Raw genomic sequence first — 21,269 nt, 5'->3', positions numbered from 1 at the left:
GTGCAGAAAGACCATTTAGGCACAGACAGAACGAGCCTTTGCTTTTTATCACACCCTCTATTAATGAAAATGTTTTTGCATTTCCACAAATACCGGCTGGATTTTATAAGTCTTATTTTCACACCCTGGAGCCAGGATACCCATAAGCACAGTAATAAAGGCTTAAGGTTTTTATTAAGCAAAGTTACCTTTGGGAATAAGTACTAACTTAAACATAATCCACGAACTAACTCTTCCCCGCTGGGCTATTAGCTGGTGTTGGCTGAATGGCAAGATTCCAAATCCGAGCTAATGCCAACAAGCCGAGCCTAAGTCAAACCCTGAACAAACAGAAAGGAACAGGGCTGCTGCCGCCATAAACCGGCTCCACGAGGGTCCAGAAGCCAAGAGCCCTCCAAGGGGCCCAGAAAGCCTACTTCACATGCGGGCACGCAGTTGTGCCGAAGAACCGGGCTCACTGATCACTCTGACAAACGTCAGGGAGTGTCAGCTACTCTGGTAAAGCACAGGCTGCCCGACACACACACACACACACACACACACACACACACACACACACACACACACAGCCCTGTGGCTCCAGGACGGACCCCTCCCTGGGCTGGGACCTGCAAGTCCTCCCTGAACATTTGTTGAGTGAAACTCAGTATCTGAAGATTTTCTAAGGCCCCGATTCTATTTTCTCTGTCCCCCAACATCTCTGAAAAGCAATCAGTCATCCATCCCTAGAACTGAGCAAATGTGTAGACCCACCTCCCACCTGAAACTTTAGTTACTCGCGGAACCCACGGCACGAGCACCTTCCGCTGTGCAGTGCTCTCCCTCCGCTAATATAAGTAAAGTCAGCTGAATATTTTTCATAGCGGTTGCAACCGGTCCTCTGGAGCAACAGGAAAATGGATTACTCAAATTTTGAAGTTTCCAAATCAAAAATGACCATCTACTGGACAGAATTATGAGCTGGGGCACCAGTCTGGCCTTTGGAAAATGAAGGGACTCCAGAGGCCACAGGCTAGGGCTTAGCTGATTCTAGAACTCAACAGTATCTGCGTCACCATCGTTAGAAGCATCCAGAAAGCAGAGCAGAGCTTCTGCTGGGCTTGTTTCCGTGGCAACAGCTTCACTGGCCTGTCTCGGGGAAACGAAAGGAGGAAGGGCATGGAAGCTGCACAAGGTGGGGGGGGTGAAGCGGGGAGGGAAAGGGGGAAGAGCGGGGGGTGGGGGGGGCGCAGTGGAAGGCCAGAGAAGGCAGGATAGAAAAGGTAAAGAAAGGAGGAGAGAGGGAGAGGCAGGGAGGAGTGCGACACAAGGAGGGGACCAAAGGAAAGTAGGGACTTCTGTCTGAGGCTGTGCGTCTACCTGCACTCAAAGAATGTTCTCATTTCCTTCACTAAATGTCACACGTCACTCCCAGTCAGTGCCTTAACACACACTAAGGTCACTCACTAAGCCCTCACTAAGGTCAACACGAGTCCACAGGTCTGGCTGGCTTCAATCTGGAAGGAAAACAGGAAGAAAACGAGCAGGCATGGAGATCTGTGATCACTAGAGCACCACTGGCCCGTGGGAAGGGAGCACAGTGAGCCTCACTGAGGTGAAAAGCCTCTGCGGGCCTTGCTCAGGATTCAGCGGGGCAGAGATTCAGTCGGCTCCCTGCCCCTGCCCCTCACCCTGACCCAAAACCATTAACAACAAAAGTAACAAGAGCCCTAAACGCAACGTTAGACCCTGGGTTGGATCCTGAAAGAGAAAAGGGACATTAGTGGGGAAACTGGTGAAATCTGAAAAACTCTACAGTTGACAGTTACACTGACACCGATTTCTTAGTTTTGACAAACGTACCAGGGTTATGTAAGACGGAGGGGAAGGGGAGTGACAAATATACAGAAACTCTCTGAATCTTACAACCCTTCTGTACGCCTACAATTATTTTCCAAAGTTTTAAAAGGAAAATAACAAGGGCTGCCTAAAAGCAAGACTCCTGTTTTTCTGACAATGACTTATTTCCTTCTCATAGAAAACCAATGCCCTTGACAGGGCTTAACTATCCTAAAGAAGTGCGATGCTACATTCAGAGCGTGTTAGCAGTGTCCCTTCCGTGTGAAGTGAAGCCACAAGGAGACGAGCCTCCACGCATCACGGAGCATCACGGAGCAAGGGCCCTGCGCACCTGTGCAAAAACAGATACGACCCCGTCACACTCCACACTCCTGATTTCCCGCCTCCCAAGTCTCCTCCAGTCTCGCTCCCTTGTTTTACGTGTCCAACCCAGCACCCTCACCTAACTGCCTTGCAGTCAGCTGCTGGCAGCACATTCCTCCACACCCTCTAGCCTTCACCTAGTCTGTTCCCTCTACCCAAAATGCTCTTCCATTTCCTTGCTACTGAACTATTTCTACCCATCCCCCGAGACTCCCTGTGACTCTCGCTGGCGCTGCCCCTCGCTGGGGCTGTCCTTTGCGCCCCGTAGCATTTCATCCTCCACCCCACCGGAGCAGGTGTGATGCTACAGTGTATTTGTCTACCTGTTCCTTCTTCCCAGAGTCCCAGAGTCTTTCAAGGAAGGGTGAGACACCCTACTCATCTCTGTACCCCACCCGCATCCCCAGCACCCAACTCTTGCATCAGATGCCGAATGAATGAAATACTGTGGAGCAAGAACGCAGGCAGTTCTTCTCAGGGAGAAAATACTGATAACAACCTTGCATCTTGTGTTAAAAGGCCAAAAGGTTCTATCTGTAAGAAGTGAAGGAAGCCAGTCCTTTCAAGAGCAGATTTTGTTACAGAACGACAGGTCCATTTCCACAGACATAAGCGCTGTGCAAGTATCCTCTTCCGACCGGGAAGCTGAAAAGCTTTTCCAAGGTTTTGGTCTCCTTGACAACAGCAGTGCCAGAGACAAGCAGGGAAATAATTAAAAAGTATGTTCCCTTCGCCTCGAACTTCGCAAATGTTTTTAAGCAATAACGAACAGTCCACGCTCAGGGTGGACGGCGTCAGTATGGACCGGGCCGAGGGCAATGCAGGGACATGCCATCCTGTCCCCCCCATCCGGCGCCCCTCCTCCGAACGTGGAAGCCCAAGTGAAGGAGCCAAGCCCTCCACCCAGGACGACATTCACCGCAGGAACCACAGCCCATACAGGGCAGATTCGCAACTGCACCTTCCAAGTGCCGGGTCCCACAGGTCAAACACTGCCGCGTGTAATCCTCACAAGGGCTCTTTGAACTCTTTGAGCCGGGTAAGTATTACTGTCGCCATTTGGCAGGAGAAAAACTGAACTGCAGAAAAGCGGCCAGGCAGTGTGGCTCAGGGGCCCACAGCCCTGGCTGCACCTCAATGCCCCCCAGGCTGGCTTCTAAAGAAATGCACTCCCCCTACCCCGCCCTGGCCTCCCCTCTGACCCTCAGAGCTCATCCCGGGATCTGAAGCCCTGAAGGAAGCTGCCTTCCTCTGAGCACCGTCCAGCTGGCCCATGTCCCCACACAGAGCCACTCGTGCCGGCTTCATTCCCTTCACCCCTGCCCCAGAGCTGCGAGAACGTGCAGGGCGAGATGGGAGGCGCCAGCCCTGAAACGTGGTCAGCTCTGATCTTGACTGATGTGTCTCCTTCTCTTTTCAGGGTGGCTTTCCATGGTCTGTTTTGTTTTAACAGCTTTACTATATTCGTATCTTTTATTGTAAGCCTCCTCAAATCCTTTCTGGATTTATGATTTATAAATAAACAATAAATAAACACATGAGCTGCAAGGAGCGACCAAGCCCATTACCTGGGAGTATAAACGCACGCAGTTCAGCAGACTGGGAGTAATCACCACTTTGATTTAGCTCCCGGCTACAGTCCTCAAAGCCCCCCTCCAAAGCGTGCTACCCCCCCACCACCACCACCCAGGGATGCTTCCCGCAAGGGAAGGGCCACGGCATGCAGGCAAGACCAGCCCCGAGACTGCCCATAGCCTGAGGTTCACGGAGGCCCACAGGAGCATGATAGACTGAGTAGGGGTTATTCATTCATGCACAAGTGGTTTTTTTTTGTTTTTTTTTTTTTTTTAAAGTTTATTTATTTTTGAGAGAGAGAGAGTGAGACAGAGTGTGAGTGGGGGAGGGCCAGAGAGAGGGAGACACAGAATCGGAAGCAGGCTCCAGGCTCTGAGCTGTCAGCACAGAGCCCGACATGGGGCTCGAACTCATGGACAGTGAGATCATGACCTGAGCTGAAGTCGGACGCCCAACCGACTGAGCCACCCAGGTGCCCCCATGCACAAGTGTTTTTAAGCACCTACTATGTGTTCAGCTCTCCTCCAGGAACTCGAGAGACAACAATCAGGAGAACAACGTCCCTGCATCGTGGAACTTATATTGGAGTTCTGCCCATTTTGTAGGTGAACTAATTAAGACTCCAAAAGATTAACGACCTTGCCCACATTCACCTGACTACCTTCCGGAACTCCCAAGCAGGAAGGTGACACAGAACCGCCCCAGAACACAGAGGCAGAAAAGAGTGAGTTCAAACACCAGCTCTGTGTTCAGGAGCTACATGCCCCTCAATGTCCCTCTCTGGTACTCAGTTTTTCTCGTCTGTAAACCGGGCACGAGGAGGCCACTGCCACTGCTGCTGTCAGCTTACATGATGAAGGGCTCGCTACGTGCCTGGTACCCTCCAAAGAGTTCCCCACAATTTTCCTTGTTTAAACCTCAGACAAGTGAGGCGGATGCTATCATTACCCCCACTTACTGATGCAGAAACAAAGGTCCCAAGACTTCTGTAACTTACACAGAGCCACAGTCAGAAGGAAGGGGCCGGGGCTCAGGCCCACAGGGGGACTGTCCTGTGCCCCCGCTGTCAGTAAATGAGGCACAAAGGCCTGGTGTGGCCCCCGACTGTGCAGGCCTACAGCCCACAACAGGACCAGCCTGGCTCCCTTCAGTGGACACCAACACTGCCCAGACCTGCCGGCACGGGACCCTCCCTGCAGCATGGCCGTCATGCAGCACAGGGCTAGCCTCCCCACCGAGCTGGCTACTCAACTCCTCACCTTCCGAGACCCAGCTCAACCTTCCCCTTCCCCTTGTGCCCTGACCCCAACAGACCCACCCTACTCCCCACTGCATGCCCAGACCCATCACAGATGGCCCCTGGAGGGCCTGTCACATTTTTACGCCCTGGTCCGTTTCCACGCCTGGCCCCCGTTAGCTTTCTTGCCAGCAAGGGTATGGCCGGTGCCCTCTGAGCCCAGAGCCTGTACACAGCCCAGCATTTCATCAATGACTGGACCAACGGACGACCAAATGAAGACAGAAGCAGAGACACCAAGTCTCCTGGCACAGACTCCAAGGGCCATTTCTCTCACACACTCTGTGGCACCTGATCTCTGGGGCCCTCACTGCTCGCTCACACACACACACACACACACACACACACACACACACACACAGCCTAACACAAGGCCCGAGGGATTCGCTGGCCACACAGCAGTCCAGGTCTACCGTCCCAGCCACCAGGAGCCAACATCACATTGCGGAGCCGCGAAACAGGAAGCCACATCTCGAGGAGCCCAGGTTCCTCGACGGGCCTGCCGACGTCCAGGGCGTGCACCGTATCACGTGTTCAACGAATCAAGGTTACCGGAGGCACACTGCATTGCAAGCCTCCGTGCTTAAGAACTTGGCCTAGGAGGCAATTATAGAATAAACCCTGGCTTGAAGTTCTTGATAACACCTTCCATCTGTAAGGGCTTTTATAGTCTACACGGTGGCTTCACACGTCTAACCTCGTCTGATCCCTTCAGCCCTGTGAGGTAATTATTTCACAGCTGAGAACGTGGAAAGCCCAGAGAGCTCAGGGAGGCGACGTGCCTACCTCATCCGAGTGCCCACGGCGCACCGAGCGTGGCGCCGGGTCAGGCTCCAGCCCCCGAGCTCCGGGCCAGGCCCGGGGCTCTGTCCGGGACAGCAAACAGCCGCCAGGGCGCACATCATCCCAGGAGGGCCCTTAGAGTCCCTGACCCCTGCTTGCATCTACTTCCCGGCCCACGGGCAACGTGGGCTCCCACCTGCGCTGAACCCTTCCATCCCCACCCCTTCCCAAGGAATCCGCTCCCCAGGGGGACCGGTCCTGAGTTCTGGAAAGTTCTTCCTCACACGACGCCAACCTCTTCCCCCGCAGTTTCCACCATTAGTCCTGCTTTTGCGCTAGGAGCGAACCAGAGTACAACCCATTCCTCTTCCTACCGCAGCCCCGCCGGCACCTGAGGACAGCCACCGTGCTCCCCCGCCTGTCCCTGTCACCAGGCCGGCGGCATCATGGCAAGACTCCAAGGAGCCAGGACATTTCAAACACACTTGAATGAGAGCAAAGAACACGGAAAGAGACCAGGACGAAAACAAACAACTTTTCTAACCAAAGGTTACAATGAAAATGTGTTTTAATTTGTGTTTCTGTACCTTTCAAAATAACACTTCAACTAGTTCAGAAAGAGACCACTTGTGTTTATAAAAGCTCTTCAGTTTTCCCCGCAGTTGTCGGGCTGTGTAAACACACTGTGAGCAGGGAGAGAAATTGCTCCTTGTGATACTGTTAATGCTGGCTTGTATGCAAATTAGAATTCTAAACTCAGCAGGTTAAAAATGTTCTGAAAGCAATTTTGGTGTTAGTCTAAATAATTATAGATCACATTCACTTAGAGAAGGGCCTTTGCCCCTTCGGGGCTCCAAGGGAAAATTCTAGGCATGATAGTTAAGCAAAATAGTTGGCTATTACGCAGGCTCTGCAGTGGCAGTGCAAATTGGTATAATCCTTTTGGAAAGCAATCTGACGGGAGACGTATCTGGACCCATGAAAACGTACAAGCCTTTGACCCAGCAGTCCTACTTCTGGGAATGAATCCGAAAGAAATAATCCAACAGAAAAGGATTTCATGCATGAAGATAACCACTTCACCATTATCTATAATAGCAAAAATTAGAAACCACCTAAGTGTCCAAGGACGGCTAAGTAAATTACAGTTAATCAACTCGATAGAGCATCATGGAACCAGCACAAATTGACGGCCCTGCAAAGACACAGAGGCGGCTGGTGGCGCTGCGGCGGGAGAGGCTGGGGGAGAATGTGACGTGGGAGAAGCAGGCTGCAAAAGTGTGTGCGCGCTCTGTGAAAAACACAAGGCCGTACGGACCAGAAATTGGTGGGAGCGTGTTAAAAGGATAATCACAATTGAGGTGTATGTTGGAATGGGGAGATTCGCTGCCGTCGTTTTGGAATGCTATCAAATCACCTTCAGGAGGGGAGAAGGGAGGGCAGAGGGAAGGGACGGGGGGGGGGGGGGCGGGGGGGGGCAAGGGAGGCCAGGGCCCTCCTGGATCATGTCTTGGTCACACCGTTTGTAAATCTAACCAAGCAGGAGGAGGCAGCGACGCACATCCCCCAGAGCCGCGGCGTGACACCGTTATTAGCAATACGTACAGCCACCTAAAATGAAATTACAGATGCAGATAAAACCATGCTATTCAAGGCGTCTGTTTGGACCGTTTTACACTCTCTAAAGTTAGCGGGGACTCCAAAAAGCTGCTGTTTATGAGGGTTATTTTCCATCTGTATTTAGCATATTTGAAATCAAAACTGAGAACACTTAAAAATATTAACTTATGTAAACGTGACGCTAGGAAGCCCATTACATGTCAACATAAATAACATGTTTTATGAAAGATAATTATATTTTCCAAGACAAAAAACAAAATTCAGTGAGAAGGCACTCTTGACGTTTCTGCAATCTCCTTAATGGCTGGCTTAATACAAGACAGCTGGGTTCGCAGAGCCGCTTCCGTATTTAATCTATTGTAACAGCACACGTCCCGTAGCCTCTGGAAAACTCCATGGACGCTCATGAGAGGGCGAGAGTGGAAACGGCAAACAACTTCTAGGTGCTATTATGAAAACAATTTTCACCCCCCTGGACCCCATGAAAGGACCCCGAAGACCCCCGAGGGGCTCACAGACCACACTGGAAACCACCGCAATGAGTCACGGCATTAAAACCCGGCTGCTGCAGTACGTGGGGGGAAAGAAGGGTTTAAAATTACACGGATAGTTGGAACTCAACCACGTTGCCTTTTATTTTCAAAGACTGGATGGAAATCCACCAAAAGTCTACAGTCGTTGCCTCTGGGTGCAGAGATAATGGACAATTTTTTCCTTTATACCTTCCTGTTTTTTCCATAGCGTACATGTATTTCTTTCACGGTCAAAAACAACATTTCATTTTTGAGGAAAGGTTGGGGCGGCCGTGGTGCACCCGTGCCCTGCGGAATAAGCTGGATGGGAAGAAGGTCGTTTTAAATCATTAGTAGCCAGCATCAGTGTGGGGGAGCGTCACAAAGCAGGGCTGCTTCTTAATATACCAATCGATCCCTGGCACTGAGCACACATTCATCACGGCGGGCACTGCCTGCCCCGGACCCACAGAAAGCCTGGAAGAGATGACGAGAATTGAAACTGGCTCAAGCTAATCACTGCTAGATGAAGGTCAAATATAGGTGACTATTTATCAGATCTCGAGATGATGGGGGAAGGCATGCCACGCTCTAAAGCCACAGGACAATTACAAAGGGAAAGGTCCGTGGACTTGACCACAAAAAAAAGTCAGGTTTTCTCCGTAAATAATGATAATAATAATAATGAAACACCAAAACTCAAAATCAAACAACACACCGTAGGGGGTATGGATATGATGACAGGTCAATACTGTTCTAGGTAAACTGACAGATAAGAGAAATACTACGACTGCAGGAGATTGATGGACAAGACCCAGGGCCACAGACACTTATTTAGCATTAACTAGGTGCCGGCTCGCTTCTGAAGGAGCTGCACGTAAATGGATTCATTTGGTTCTCACACAAGACACCACCCGATTAGTGAACGTTTAAAAAAGTTAATAATTCTACCGCTGTCAAGGGGAAGAAGACACGGTCACATTTACACATAAATGATGGCGTGTGTCACAAACGGAAGGCCACGTAGCCACTACAAAGAACAAAGTAGATCCGTGCACTCGGAGGAAAAGGTGTGCGCCAGACAGGAGTGGAAAAAGGCAGCCGGAAGCCACCACAGACAGCAGGACGTCTGCACAGCACACACAGAGACCCCCGCCCTCTTCCCGCTCAGGTGCTGGAACGGGGGTAGCCGGGGCGTGAAGAGTCACGTCTGGGATACTGACCAGGCTACTCAAAACACCTAGAGGGGTTCCCACGTGGGGGTCCTGTCCTAAGCACCGGCCGGCTCATCACCCTGCAGCAACCTCCCTGTGGACAGGCCCCATCCACGTGAGTGTGCGTGTGCGTGTGCGTGCACACACGCACACGCACACACACACACCGAGCCTCTGGTCAGATCAGTGTTTCCGGGCCTCCTTCCTGAACAGGAATGAGCGGCAGAATGTCCCGCACATGAAACACAGACACCAAAACAAAAGAGAAAAGGAGGTGACAAGGGGCAGAAACATTTTCGAAAACACAGCAAAACTTTCAAAGAGCTCCAAGAGCTAAGAAAAGACCTTGTAAATATGCAATAAAAAAAAAATGACATCTTCTTCAAAAAAAGGAACATTCAGAAAACGAGAAACAGCTCTTGGAATGTAAAAATATGATAGATCAGAATAGAACACTTTCCTGAATATAAGTTATACTTCAGTAAAAAAACAGTTTAAGTATATGACAGCAGAAATACAAAAAGGAAAAAAAAAAGGATTGAAAGAGAAGGTGGAGGAAATTTCCCAGAAAAACAAAACAGAAAAAGGCAGAGAGATCAAAAACTAGAAAGAAAAGAAGGCTAGCAGAAGCTCTATACATCCAGGGATACACAGACCACCCAAATAATCAGAGTCCCCAGGTTGAAGCCCTTGACAGGCAGCCCAGGGGTACTGCCGTCTCTCTGTGGCCCAAGGTCCATGGGGGGGGGAGGGGGGGGGATGGTCCCTGATGCCTCACCCCGAGTGAGGGAAGACGGGCCTGGAAGCAGCACCAGGAGCCCCGGCTAGGGCCACTTTGTTGCCAGGTGCCTACGGCCATCTGGTCCTCCTGCTTTTCAGCCTGGGTCACAGCACGCGGGGAGGGACTTGAGGCGTGTTCTCTCTGATCTTGTCCCGTCGAGGAACCTGAGGAAGCTTGCTGGAGGGAGGCTGTGTGAAGGCAGGCTTCCAGGGTCCTGGGCTGACACCACTGGCCTCCCTCACATGTACTTCTGACCATACCCCGGTGCCCTCGCCCCTGCACCCCACCCCACTGCCCCCATTCGGGGGTCTCCGTCTGGAAGAGATGCCTGAGCAGAGACAGCAGAAGCTGCGAGGAAAGGCTGGGAGGCTGGACTGACTTACCCACCCCTCCTTTTAAGGGGTAAAAATACTAGCAGTTTGCAGGGGGGGAATAACCGTCACGTAATTTTTAAATGCTGCTTACAAAAACAAAGTACCTACAGTATAATTAAAGGCAGCCGATGCTCAGGGGAAAAGAATACTGAAAGGAAAAACTGCTTACAAAACATTCACAGTTGTTATGCTTGAGTGGAGGACCTACAATTACATTTTTCATTTCTACTTTTTTTGGATTTTTTCCCAAAACTTGACTACTTTTACGATAAAACTAAGTTCAATCTAAAATAACTTTTTTTTTTTTTTTAATCAAGAGGACAAAGCCATCACTGGGCACTAGATGGTGGCCTTTAAGAGTCTTCTGTGTCCAGGTTTTAAAAGCAGCAAGAAATAATTTACTAGACTGTCTCAATTCCTAACCGGGCCAATTTTGCAATCTGCATTTTTCAATTACATTAAAAGCATTTTCCCAAATTGCTCTATTCTTCCCTTAATGACACCGGATGAGACCGGATGAGGCTGGTTCCCTGAGGACAGAGTCTGCACCTTCACACGGCACTGTTTTCTCCCTGTCAGCATCTGGCAGGCACACGGCCCTGCCCCGGGTACAGTGAACTGTTACAGTTCAACGGAATGAAGTTTTCAAAGAGCAGACAACACAGTTTGGGTTCTGCCACAGTCTCCTTTTCTTATTCCTCCTGCAACCCAGGGTTTTTTTCTGCAAGGAGAAAGCTTGCAAGGCCCTTCTGGCAAGCAAACGGAAAGTGGGAAATGTCTCATGTGTTGGCCTCGGAAACGTTGCAGCTTTCATATGGGGGAGAGGAGTGTCAAAAAAAAAAACCCAACAACCTTCACTTCCCACGAAGAGAAGGTTCCAGCTCAGGATCTCACAGCAATTCCCAGAGGCTCGGCAGCCCCGCTGTCGGCCAGCCTGAGGCCCTCACTCCCACCCCTGGGACGACTGAGATGATCATGAACTTTCCCCGGACCGAAAATACACAAAAGGTGGGAAGGGAGAGGAGCAAACGGTGTCCAGAGGGAGAAGCATCGGAACACTTCCTACACGAGGCTCCAAGTCCACATGACCACCTGACCTCACTGTGTGCCCCGGGACCAGTGTGTTCCCCTCTCTGGGCCCCTGTCAAACGAAGACGGACCCAGATGAGCTCTGCACACACACACACACACACACACACACACACACGCGCGCGCGCGCGCGCACGCGCACGCACACGCACACGCACACGCACCACCCATTCTCTCCTCGCCTTCGCCTAATTACCCTCAGTGCACTGTTAATCATTCACTCCCCAAATACCAAACGCCCACCACCACAGCCCAACCCTCCTCCCCAGCTGTGCGGCTCTCATTTCCAATAGATTTGCCTCGTGCTTGGAATAAATTGCCAATCATCTGCATAATGCCCCACGACTCCTCACTCTGCACATCAAATCATTTCTCCACCTCATTTTGTAAAATCCATCAAGAATAATTCTTTCAAAACTGAAATAAACCTTCACTCTGGCACTTGAATCCATAAATTCCTTGTCTTTGAGTCTGAGATGTATTACTTTCTACAAAGCACATCTAAGATACCCTAATATAATCAGATCCGCTAACAATGATAAATCAACGGGATCCTGTAATACATAAAAATGCAAATCCAAACCACAGTGGAAATCATCTCTTCTCCTTATGTCCCTTAACAGAACCACAAGACTTTCAAGCTGGGACAGAGCCTGGGCACCACGTGGACAAGGGGCTATGCCTTCCCATCCTTTATTTTCAGAGGCAAAAGACTCATCAGAGTGTATTTGCTCTGACAGCTTCCCATCTTGTTTCTACACTTTGCCAGCTGTGTGACCACAGACAAATCCCTTAACCTCTCTGGGCCTCAGCTTCCTTGTCTGGAAAGTGGGAGTAAGACCAGCCCTTGCTTCACAGGCCTGTGCGAAGGGGAGCTGGAGAGTAGGGAACCATTCCTAGCAGATGACGAGAACTCAGGGATGGTGAGCTCTCTCCAGTCCCTCAATGGCACTCACTGCCAGAGGCCACAGAGCTGGCGAGCAGCACAGGGAGACCCCCAATCTGGGCCTTCAGCCTCCAGAACAAAATCCTTTCCTTCACACGCATACGGGAAGGGGGCCTGAGACCCATCTGAGCCTGGTGCCGACCTCGGTGGGTGCCTCCTCCTGGCCCCCAGACTCACTCCTGGGCCTCTTCAGGTGTGAAACCACTCCTCCCAGTGCTGCCGGACGCCCAGACACAACACGCTCTGAGAGCAGGCAGACTGCTGCCCGATTCACTTTCTTCGGTCACATTTTAAACGTGATCAGTTCAGAGACACGGAGCCAGCCCTCCGGTATATGCTTTCCAAATGTGCAGTTCAAGAAAAGAGAGTAGGTACAGGGCGCCTGGGTGGTTTAGTCGGTTAAACATCTGACTTCGGCTCAGGTCATGATGTCACGGTTCGTGGGTTCGAGCCCCGCGTCGGCCTCTGTGCTGACAGCTGGGAGCCTGGAGCCCGCTTCAGATTCTACGTCTCCCTCTACTCTCTGCCCCTCCCCTGCTCATGCTCTATGTCTCTCTGACTCAAAAATAAATAAAACATTTTAAAAAAAATGTTTTTTAAAGAAAAGGAAGGAGGTAAACAGCTTGGTACAAACAAACCCAAAAACTTTTTGAGTTTTAAAAGTATCTGTCTCAGGAGTACTGACATTGAAACGCTTGGAAAAACATGTATCTATAGACAGACCATTAAAAGATGCACAAACGCAAGAGTTACATTAAGTTGGAGAATTCCAAGTGACTCATCTTTTTTCTTTCTTTCTTCCCTAATTGATCAATAAAGGACCAGGGGAGTCAGGAAAGTGTTTCTTCAGCCCCTCCCATATGCTAGGCATCGAGCTGTATCTCCTCATCTCTTCTACATAGCAACAACCCTAACCAGCAGCCATTCTACCCATTTACCAGTGAGAAAATGGGGGAATCAGAGAGGTAAGGTGATTTTTCCCAAAGTCACCCAGCTACCAAGCACCAGATAGGGAACAGGAACCCAGGAGTCTCTTGTAACAACAGTGCCCGAGGTTTGCCCATCTATTCAGGCTCCGCTCACCACACGCAAAGCCCTTATTAATTAGCGCAAGCCTGGGTATAAATCAAAGCCCATCTTAACTACATGAAGGCAGCAGAAAAGACGACACCCGTGTATAGCCATGTCCGCGGCAGTACTGACCATTTCAAAAACTAAAGCAAGTCATGACGGGAAACAACGCAGATATGACAAAGCCAAGTCTGGGATCGGAGACAGTCCTGAAAACACGTTTGGGGAAAGTTTTGAATAAGGCAGGACAATGCCCCTTACAAACAGCACAAAGGATGGTGGGGGGCGGGGGCAGAACCAAACCGGCACATAGTGTGCAGTGAGCCCAGCTCTGTAAACCCACGGGAACGTGGGGGTCCAGACCAGGAGAGGCCCCCAGTGCCAATGAGGCGCCAGCTCGGGGTTAGGATCAGCCACGGTTGCTGTGTTTGCCTTCGCTCCTCGTGTTCTCTGCACCTTCAAAGCTTTTCACAACAAGCTTTTATTACGTTTGTGATCCGAAAGGGAAAGGTTTAAGTATCATAGGGAAGCCTGTTATCGAAAGAATTCCTAAAGCAAACCATTTTGTAAAACAAACGAACACCTAATTCATACATTTTACTTAAAATCCTTCTGTGCTTCAGAACTCCAGGATTTCGACGCATGGACGGTGGTCCCTGGAAGCAGGAAACATGTCATGGGCCTTTGAGAATTCATCCGGTGCCTAGCAGAGGGCTCCGCGTGCGGGGCCGACAGTGGGGGCCGCCTGTGTTCGGCTGCAGCAGGCCATGTCTGCACTTCTTCCGAGGGCTTCAAAGTCTCAATTCTACCTTTACGTGCGGTGGGTATTCAAACGTGTCGAGCCAAACGAGGACACAGGGAAATGAAAAGAGTATATAAAAGGGTATCCGTGCTGGGATTACAACTGTGAGAAACAGATGCCTGCTACACACAGGGGCAGGAAGGGATCATCAGGAAAGAAAACAGAGCATCAGTGCGGAGTTATGAGTCATTGTTTTATTTTACTTAATTTCTCCAGCTGTAAATTTTTCAAAACCAATATAAGCATATTTTACAGCTCACAGAACATTTAGAACATATTAAAATAAGTATCTTTCCACTGTAATGTACCCAATTGAAATTTATGAATTCCAAAGCTACATTTTAAGGAGACGAAGGAACTGTGGCACTCCACGCTCTTTAGATTAATCAGATGGATTGTGTTGTTTTTCTCTTGATCAGAAAAGAAGTCATATTTCAGTAAACGTTACCTTGAATCAAGGATTCTTTCACATTCTAGAAGCTTGAGTGAGCTTATAAGAAGTCTTACTGTGCCCCCTAGTGGCGAATAAAATCTATGCACTTCAGAGAAAATCCTTCCCCAAAGGCTGGAAATAAAATCCAAGAGAGATTTTTTCAGTCTTCACTGATCACTTAACATGTACAAAACTTCGTGCCAGGTGCTAAAGATAATATATAAATGGGTCTGGCACGGTTCCCACGTTCAAGAAGCTTAAAATCTACGAGGTGTAGCAGATCTGGTTCGTGGCTACGCAGGCAGAAAGAGACGCCACGACGTGGCAAGGAAGGGACAAGACTCCCGGGGGGAGCAAACTCGGCAGCACGCGGCAAGTGCCTACTATGATGTGCCGGGCGCCGCCCCACAGAGCTCACGCCCAGAGTTCATCTTTTCTTCACAGAAAGCCAGCGAGGCACACAGAATTATCTTGTCTGCACTTTGCATTACGTTGGCCGAGGTTCGGAGAACTTGCCCAAGATCACGGAGCCAGTCAGCGGCAGAAGGATTCAAACCGAAGTGCCGTGACCCCGGCCCCCAAGCTCTTCCCTCCTTCCTGACGCAGGGGGGCTCAAGAAGGCACCCTAGGAAGGGAGCACAGAGCTGGGGCGTACCCTGTCACAGCACCTCTTCTAACCCTCTCCCCCCCGCGCCTCCCGGCCGCTCTCCACCCGGGACCGGGCCGTGAGAAGCCGGGACTCCCCCCTGCGCCCACAGCCCCGTTCCCGCTCGACGCTCGGCATCCACACCCCCTCCACCCCGTGGGCCCCCAAGGTCGACCGCGCCACGCAGCCCCGACACGAGGGGTGGGGAGAACACCATCCTGCCTGGGGCTGCACACCGGCTCCACGCGACTGACGACTCCCCTCTCGGGTTCCAGCCCTGCCTGCGCCTGGTCCCCGGCCGGTTTTCCCGGCCCGGCTCCTCCAGCCCCTGCCACGCATTCGTCGCGCTAACAAGTTGCTCAAAATCAGTTTGCCGAATAACTCTGTCACTGAACACCGTCAAATGCCTTCAAGCAGAGAGGATCCCGGCCTGCCCCTTTGCACGGACGGCGTTTAAAAGCCCTGCTTTTTCAAGACCCACACGAAGAACAGGGGAAGAAGAGACACCGACGCCAGCAGCCACGACGGCAACCGCGCTGGCCCCGCCAAGGGCAGTTCCACAGCAAACGGCCCCGACCCAGGTCTCAGTGAATCACCCCAAGCAAGGCTTTTCTACCGCAGTCCCTCGGCCTGGCGCCTGAGCAGCTTCCCAAGCTGGGCCAACTGCGCCCCCTTCTGGTCACGAGGTGTCACAGCTGGTTGGCTGACGCGGCGTCCCCCACGGGGGGGAGGGGGGGGGGGGCAGGGAACGGGACAGAACATCCCCAGTGCACAGAACCTGGCACACTCATCTAGTCCACAAACACTCACTACACGACGGAACAAACAACAGCCCAAAACAATGGTTTCACTCAGACGCGCTCCGTTTAAAAACTAGAGTGGGGATGCCTCCGCTTAGAAAACCTCAACTTGGGCAAAAGTGATCCAGGCGGGGCCCACGGGGCCCCTCGCTGATGCCACATACAGACCGGTCCCCACAGGACTCCAAGCCCGTCCCTCCCATCAGCAGACACGACCCCTCGGGTGGGCGGGCAGGTGGCAGGTATCCTCTGGACCTGCTGCCCTAAATCCCTCCACCCGTCTCTGCCCACAGCAACCTGCTGATGAGCCGCCTCCTCCTCCAGCCCCTGCTGCCAAACATCTGCCAGACCGCCCCCTCCCCCCAGGGTCCTAGAAGGGGGCTGCCCGTGCCCCTCAGGTGGCCCACCCGTAGCCACACTCCCTCCAAAACTGCACCATGCGCCTGGCATTAGACGGGGGCTGCAGACACATGTGCCTGGGCACGTGTCCCATCTCAGAAGTGCCAACTGTAGGTCTCATAGACTCGTGTGATCGGGGGGGAAACAGACTCTGAGAGGTTAAGTGTGTTGCCCAACGTCACAAAGCTGACCCTGAGCCCAGACCACCGTGACTCCAGCCAGACACGGCCTGGCACCACACAGGCCTACACGAGCCCGCCAGAAACCCCCCAGATGTGCTTCGGATGAAAGAGACAAGTCTGCACTTGGCCCCCCGCGGGCGCAGCGTCTCAGGAAGGAGCACTGAGAAGCCCCAGCAGCATGGGATTGAACCAAGCCTGTTACAGGGCACACTGGGGACACCGGAAGCCTCCTGAGCCCCCACCCCCACAGGAAAAGCACCAAAGACCCGAGTGTAAAGTCCCTGGGCTTCAGACCGAAGGCAGAGCGCGGCACTGTCCCCGAACGACTCTGTTAGCCCCGCCAGAAGAGAACACAGATAAGTGGGCTCATGACCCAAACTGGTCACTCAAAAATGACAACCATATCCATCGATTTAGCTTATTTCAAAGCCTCACTGTCCTTAGGTTTCCTTTCTTCATTTCAGAAAACGCCTCCTAGGAGAAAAGCTCAAAACGTAATTCGCAAGCACAATGTCCTGGGCAGGATGGTTCCAGAACAGTAAGAAAACAGAGGGAGGAAGCTGACACTCACCGAGCACCTGGAGGGGTACCTAGCTCTGCGACAGGGTTTTGTAAGTGTTTCTCTCACCTGGTCACACGACACAGGTACGACTGTGCCCTTTACAGAGGAGACACCAGACCGGAAGCGGGGCCAGCCGACCTGCCCACCAGGTGCTCTGTAGCAAGACTGGATCTGAAGCCATGTTCCCTCAACTCCAAAGCCATTTTCTTTCCAGGAAGCGTTCGTTCAGCTCGCACTTACGTGGCACCTATTGCATACAGGTGACTTCCTAGGTGCTGCTGAGAGCGAGGGGGAGGGGCTGGAGACAGGTCAGAGGAGGTGTGACGCACCCGCCGCACGACATACCTGAGTACGTGGGGTCTGCTCGCTGGAAGTCTACATGACATCAGGAGCTTTTAAGATAAGTAACAACGAGGGTCACCCGGGGGCTCAGTCAGCTGAGCATCCAACTTCAGCTCAGGTCATGATCTCGTGGTTCCCGAGTTCGAGCCCCGTGTCAGGCTCTGTGCTGACAGCTTGGAGCCTGGAGCCTGCTTCGGATTCTGTGTCTCCCCCTCTCTCTCTGCCCCTCCCCCGCTCATGCTCTGTCTCTCTCTCTCTCAAAAATAAATAAACATTAAAATAAATACAATACAACACAATACAATACAATACAATGCAATACAATACAATAGGTAACAACGAGGAAAAAGAGTTTCTGTGGAACCCGGAGGTCCTCCACGGCATCTGCAGCCATCCCCTGGTCTGGCCCCTGCCCGCTTCCCTAACCTCAGGACCCTCACCCCCACCAGGCCCCTCAAGACTTCCATGCTTACAGCCAAAGACATCCTTCTGCCGCATCTCACCCCCTTCACCACATGAACCTTCCCCTCCTTCTGGAAGCCTTCACCAAGCCCCCCAAGACCGGGCTGCTGTCCCTCCCGGCGGGTTCACAAAGCACTTGCATCCCACTGAGAGTCTGGTCCTTACACTCCAGAGCCGAGGGCTGGGAGAGCCTCTCCCCTCGTCCACGGCCTCTACCACGAGGCCAGGGACCAGCACGGCGCCTGGCACGGAGTTGGCGAGGCTCAACACTCAACGTGGTTCACAGGGGCCCGGGACTCGTCCTGGGCCTGCTTTCCGAAACTCTGACACCCTCGCTCAGCGACCTCACCCACCCAGGGCTCCAGCGTGCCTGCGCGTCCTCAGTGTCCCCACAAGGGACAAGGACTGGTACCCTCTGGTGCCCTCGGCGAGGCGGCATCGGGGAAGAGCGGACAAAACGAACCTGCAATCCAAGGTGGGCCACTGAGAACACACTTTCAAACACGACGGAGAGAGTTATACAAATTTCCCCACAGAAACGTGCAGCATCCCTACCTCACTGTCGTGAAGAACAAAATACCCCGGCAGCTTACTCCCAAGAGCCCCTGAAGAAGGGGGATCACTCAAGTCTTACCTTGAAGGTTTTGTCCATGGAAGCTGAGAGAAGCATGTGACTCTTGGCGAAGACTGGACACCACTGAATGCTGTTGACGGGGCCCCTGTGGCTTCTCAGGTGGAAAAGCACTTTCCTGGGAATCGTGGTTTCTCGATAAGGACTGTCCAAGTATGGCTCAATAAACTCGGACACTCTGGGGGCCACACAGAGAGGGGCCGGGGCACGCCCCACAGAGGGACCCTGTGCCTCCGTATCTTTACTCTCGCCTGTTTCTGTGCTTAATGCCTGCGACTGTCTTAATCTTTTGGGGGTGTAGGGCACGACACAGTCCTCACACCTTTTCCTCTGAAGAGAGTTGCCATTTTTACCTGGGGTTTCAGATTTGGTTTGGGCACGGGACGACGGGTCGGGGGAGTCGTAAGTTCCCCAGGAGAGTTTCACCTGCTTAAAGCGGGCAGCTGCCAGGGGCACATGGCCAGCCGGAACGTGGCTGGTCCACAGGGAAGGTCGAGGAGGCTTGCCTGTGGGGAAGGTGGCTTCAGGCTCTGTTCTGGGCCACTGTAGCCTCTGGCTGGGGCAAGATCCTGGGTCACTTCTCCAGAGCCGAACCAGGGGGAGACGATGGCCAGCTGGGTCTTCATGAGAACCGTGCTTTGTGGGCAGTGCTGCCCCTTCTGTCACACCTGGGGTTTCTGATGCAAAATCCTGCCCACGAGGTTTGACCACATCAGAGGTGTCCTTCACCTGGCCGGCAGCATTAAAACTTTCCTCAGGCTCAGTCTCAGCCTCTGACTCTGAGTCATCATAAGCCACCAATGAGGCCATTGAAGACAGTTTCTTGCTATCGTTGGAGGACAAACTACCTAAGACCAAACAAAGTCAAATGTCAGAAAATACGCATGGAAGAATATTTACCACCACACGTAATTAAAAGAAAACATGCCATCTAGCAAACCCATGATTGGAAAACTCTAGGAAGAAACACATTAAAAAATGAGGGCTTTTTTGGGGCACCAGGGTGGCTCAGTCGGTTAAGTATCCGACTGGGGCTCAGGTCATGATCTCACGGTTCGTGAGTTCGAGCCTCACGTCGGGCTGTGTGCTGACAGCTCGGAGCCTGGAGCCTGCTTCGGATTCTGTGTCTCCCTCTCTCTCTCTGCCCCTCCCCTGCTCACGCCCCCACCTCTCAAAATAAACATTAAAAAAAAATAAATTAAAAAACATTTTTTTAAATGAGGGCTTTTCCACATACCAGGCATAACTAGAAGATACATATTTTTTTTTTCAAATGAAGACTATGGAATATCTGGGAATAACTTTGGCAAAAAATTAGCAAGATCTATAGGAAGAAAACTAAAACTTTATTGAAAGACATAAAAGAGGACCCGACTAAATGGAGATAGGCTGCCTGGACAGAAAGATTCAGGACTTTAAGATGTCTTTCGTAAGATCAATTTGGGCCTTTGAGGGTAGGTCTGAAAATACTGAAATGGGAAGAGGTCTAGAACCCACCAAGTGGGAAAAGCACGTCACCCGTACCTTCCTCCACCCCTTGTGCTCCAGTCCTCCAGTCCCTCCTTTACCCTCGCCCCCCCACTGCCTAGATATCCTGTCTCAACAACAAGCCAGCTGGGGAGACAGACCCACAACACAAGACTAGGGTGTTCAAGCAACCAATCCCCCCCAGTTTTGAAGGTGTGGTCTGAATCCCCCAATTTCACTCCAAACACACACTGACACAGCAGTGAATCTCCCCTTTCTAAAAGATTCTTCCTGGGACACCTGGGTGGCTCAGTCAGTTAAGCACCTCGCTTGAGTTCAGTCACGATCTCGCAGTTCATGAGTCTGAGCCCCACATCAGGCTCTGAGCTGACAGTGCAGAGCCTGCTTGTGATTCCGTCTCCCTCTCTCTCTGCCCCTCCCCGACTTAAGCGTGCACGCTCTCTAAATAAATAAACTTTTTAAAAATTCTTTAAAAGATTCTTCCTGAAATTCTGAGCCATCATACACAATAAATGTCTGCCACCTAGTTTCTAGAAAGAAGTACTTCAGTCTGGAGTCCCATTCAATGTTTTTTTATATATATTCAATATAATTTATTGTCCAATTGGTTTCCATACAACACCCAGTGCTCATCCCAACAGGTGCCCTCCTCAATGTCCATCACCCACTTTCCCCTCTCCCTCAACCCCCATCAACCCTCAGTTTGTTCTCAGTATTTGAGTCTCTTATGGTTTGCCTGCTTCCCTCTCTGTAACTTTTTCCCCCCTTCCACTCCCCCATGGTCTTCTGTTAAGTTTCTCAGGATCCACATATGAGTGAAAACTCATGTAGGGTATCTGTCTTTCTCTGCCCCATTCAGTGCTTTTAAGACGAAGCACAGTCAGGAGGAAGACAGGGATGCCCAGCACATCCAGGACAGCAGATGGCGCAGTGGAGCAGCGCTAAAACTTGGCAACCCACCAACTTCCAAGAACGCCCCACCCTGCCCTACCTTACTGTACCACACTGAACCCCTACTCCCACACACGGGGGTCAGGTCAGCGCCAGAGATTCCCTCT

At 51.6% G+C, this 21,269-nt stretch overlaps 1 protein-coding gene and 1 long non-coding RNA gene across 13 annotated transcripts in view; one reads left to right on the top strand and one right to left on the bottom strand.

The window, feature by feature from the left end:
- Nucleotides 1-21,269, bottom strand: part of WDR25 (WD repeat domain 25) — a 140,371-nt gene that overhangs the window by 115,419 nt on the left and 3,683 nt on the right. For 8 of the 12 annotated variants that reach the window (XM_042990520.1, XM_042990529.1, XM_042990530.1 and 5 more), the window contains one exon: nucleotides 18,727-19,571. In XM_042990520.1, coding sequence (XP_042846454.1) covers nucleotides 18,727-19,571 — 845 coding nt within the window. The remainder of the gene's footprint in view (nucleotides 1-18,726; nucleotides 19,572-21,269) is intronic. The other 4 variants (XM_042990521.1, XM_042990526.1, XM_042990528.1 and 1 more) reach the window with 1 other exon arrangement.
- LOC122239706 lies at nucleotides 526-3,740 on the top strand. Its single transcript, XR_006219089.1, has 3 exons — nucleotides 526-1,174; nucleotides 2,018-3,241; nucleotides 3,623-3,740. It is a non-coding gene; the product is annotated as an uncharacterized LOC122239706 (long non-coding RNA).

Source organism: Panthera tigris, chromosome B3 (genome assembly GCF_018350195.1).
Source record: "Panthera tigris isolate Pti1 chromosome B3, P.tigris_Pti1_mat1.1, whole genome shotgun sequence".
NCBI lineage: Eukaryota > Metazoa > Chordata > Mammalia > Carnivora > Felidae > Panthera > Panthera tigris.
Note: the sequence above shows the minus strand (reverse complement) of the source record. Positions and strands in the feature narration are given on the sequence as shown.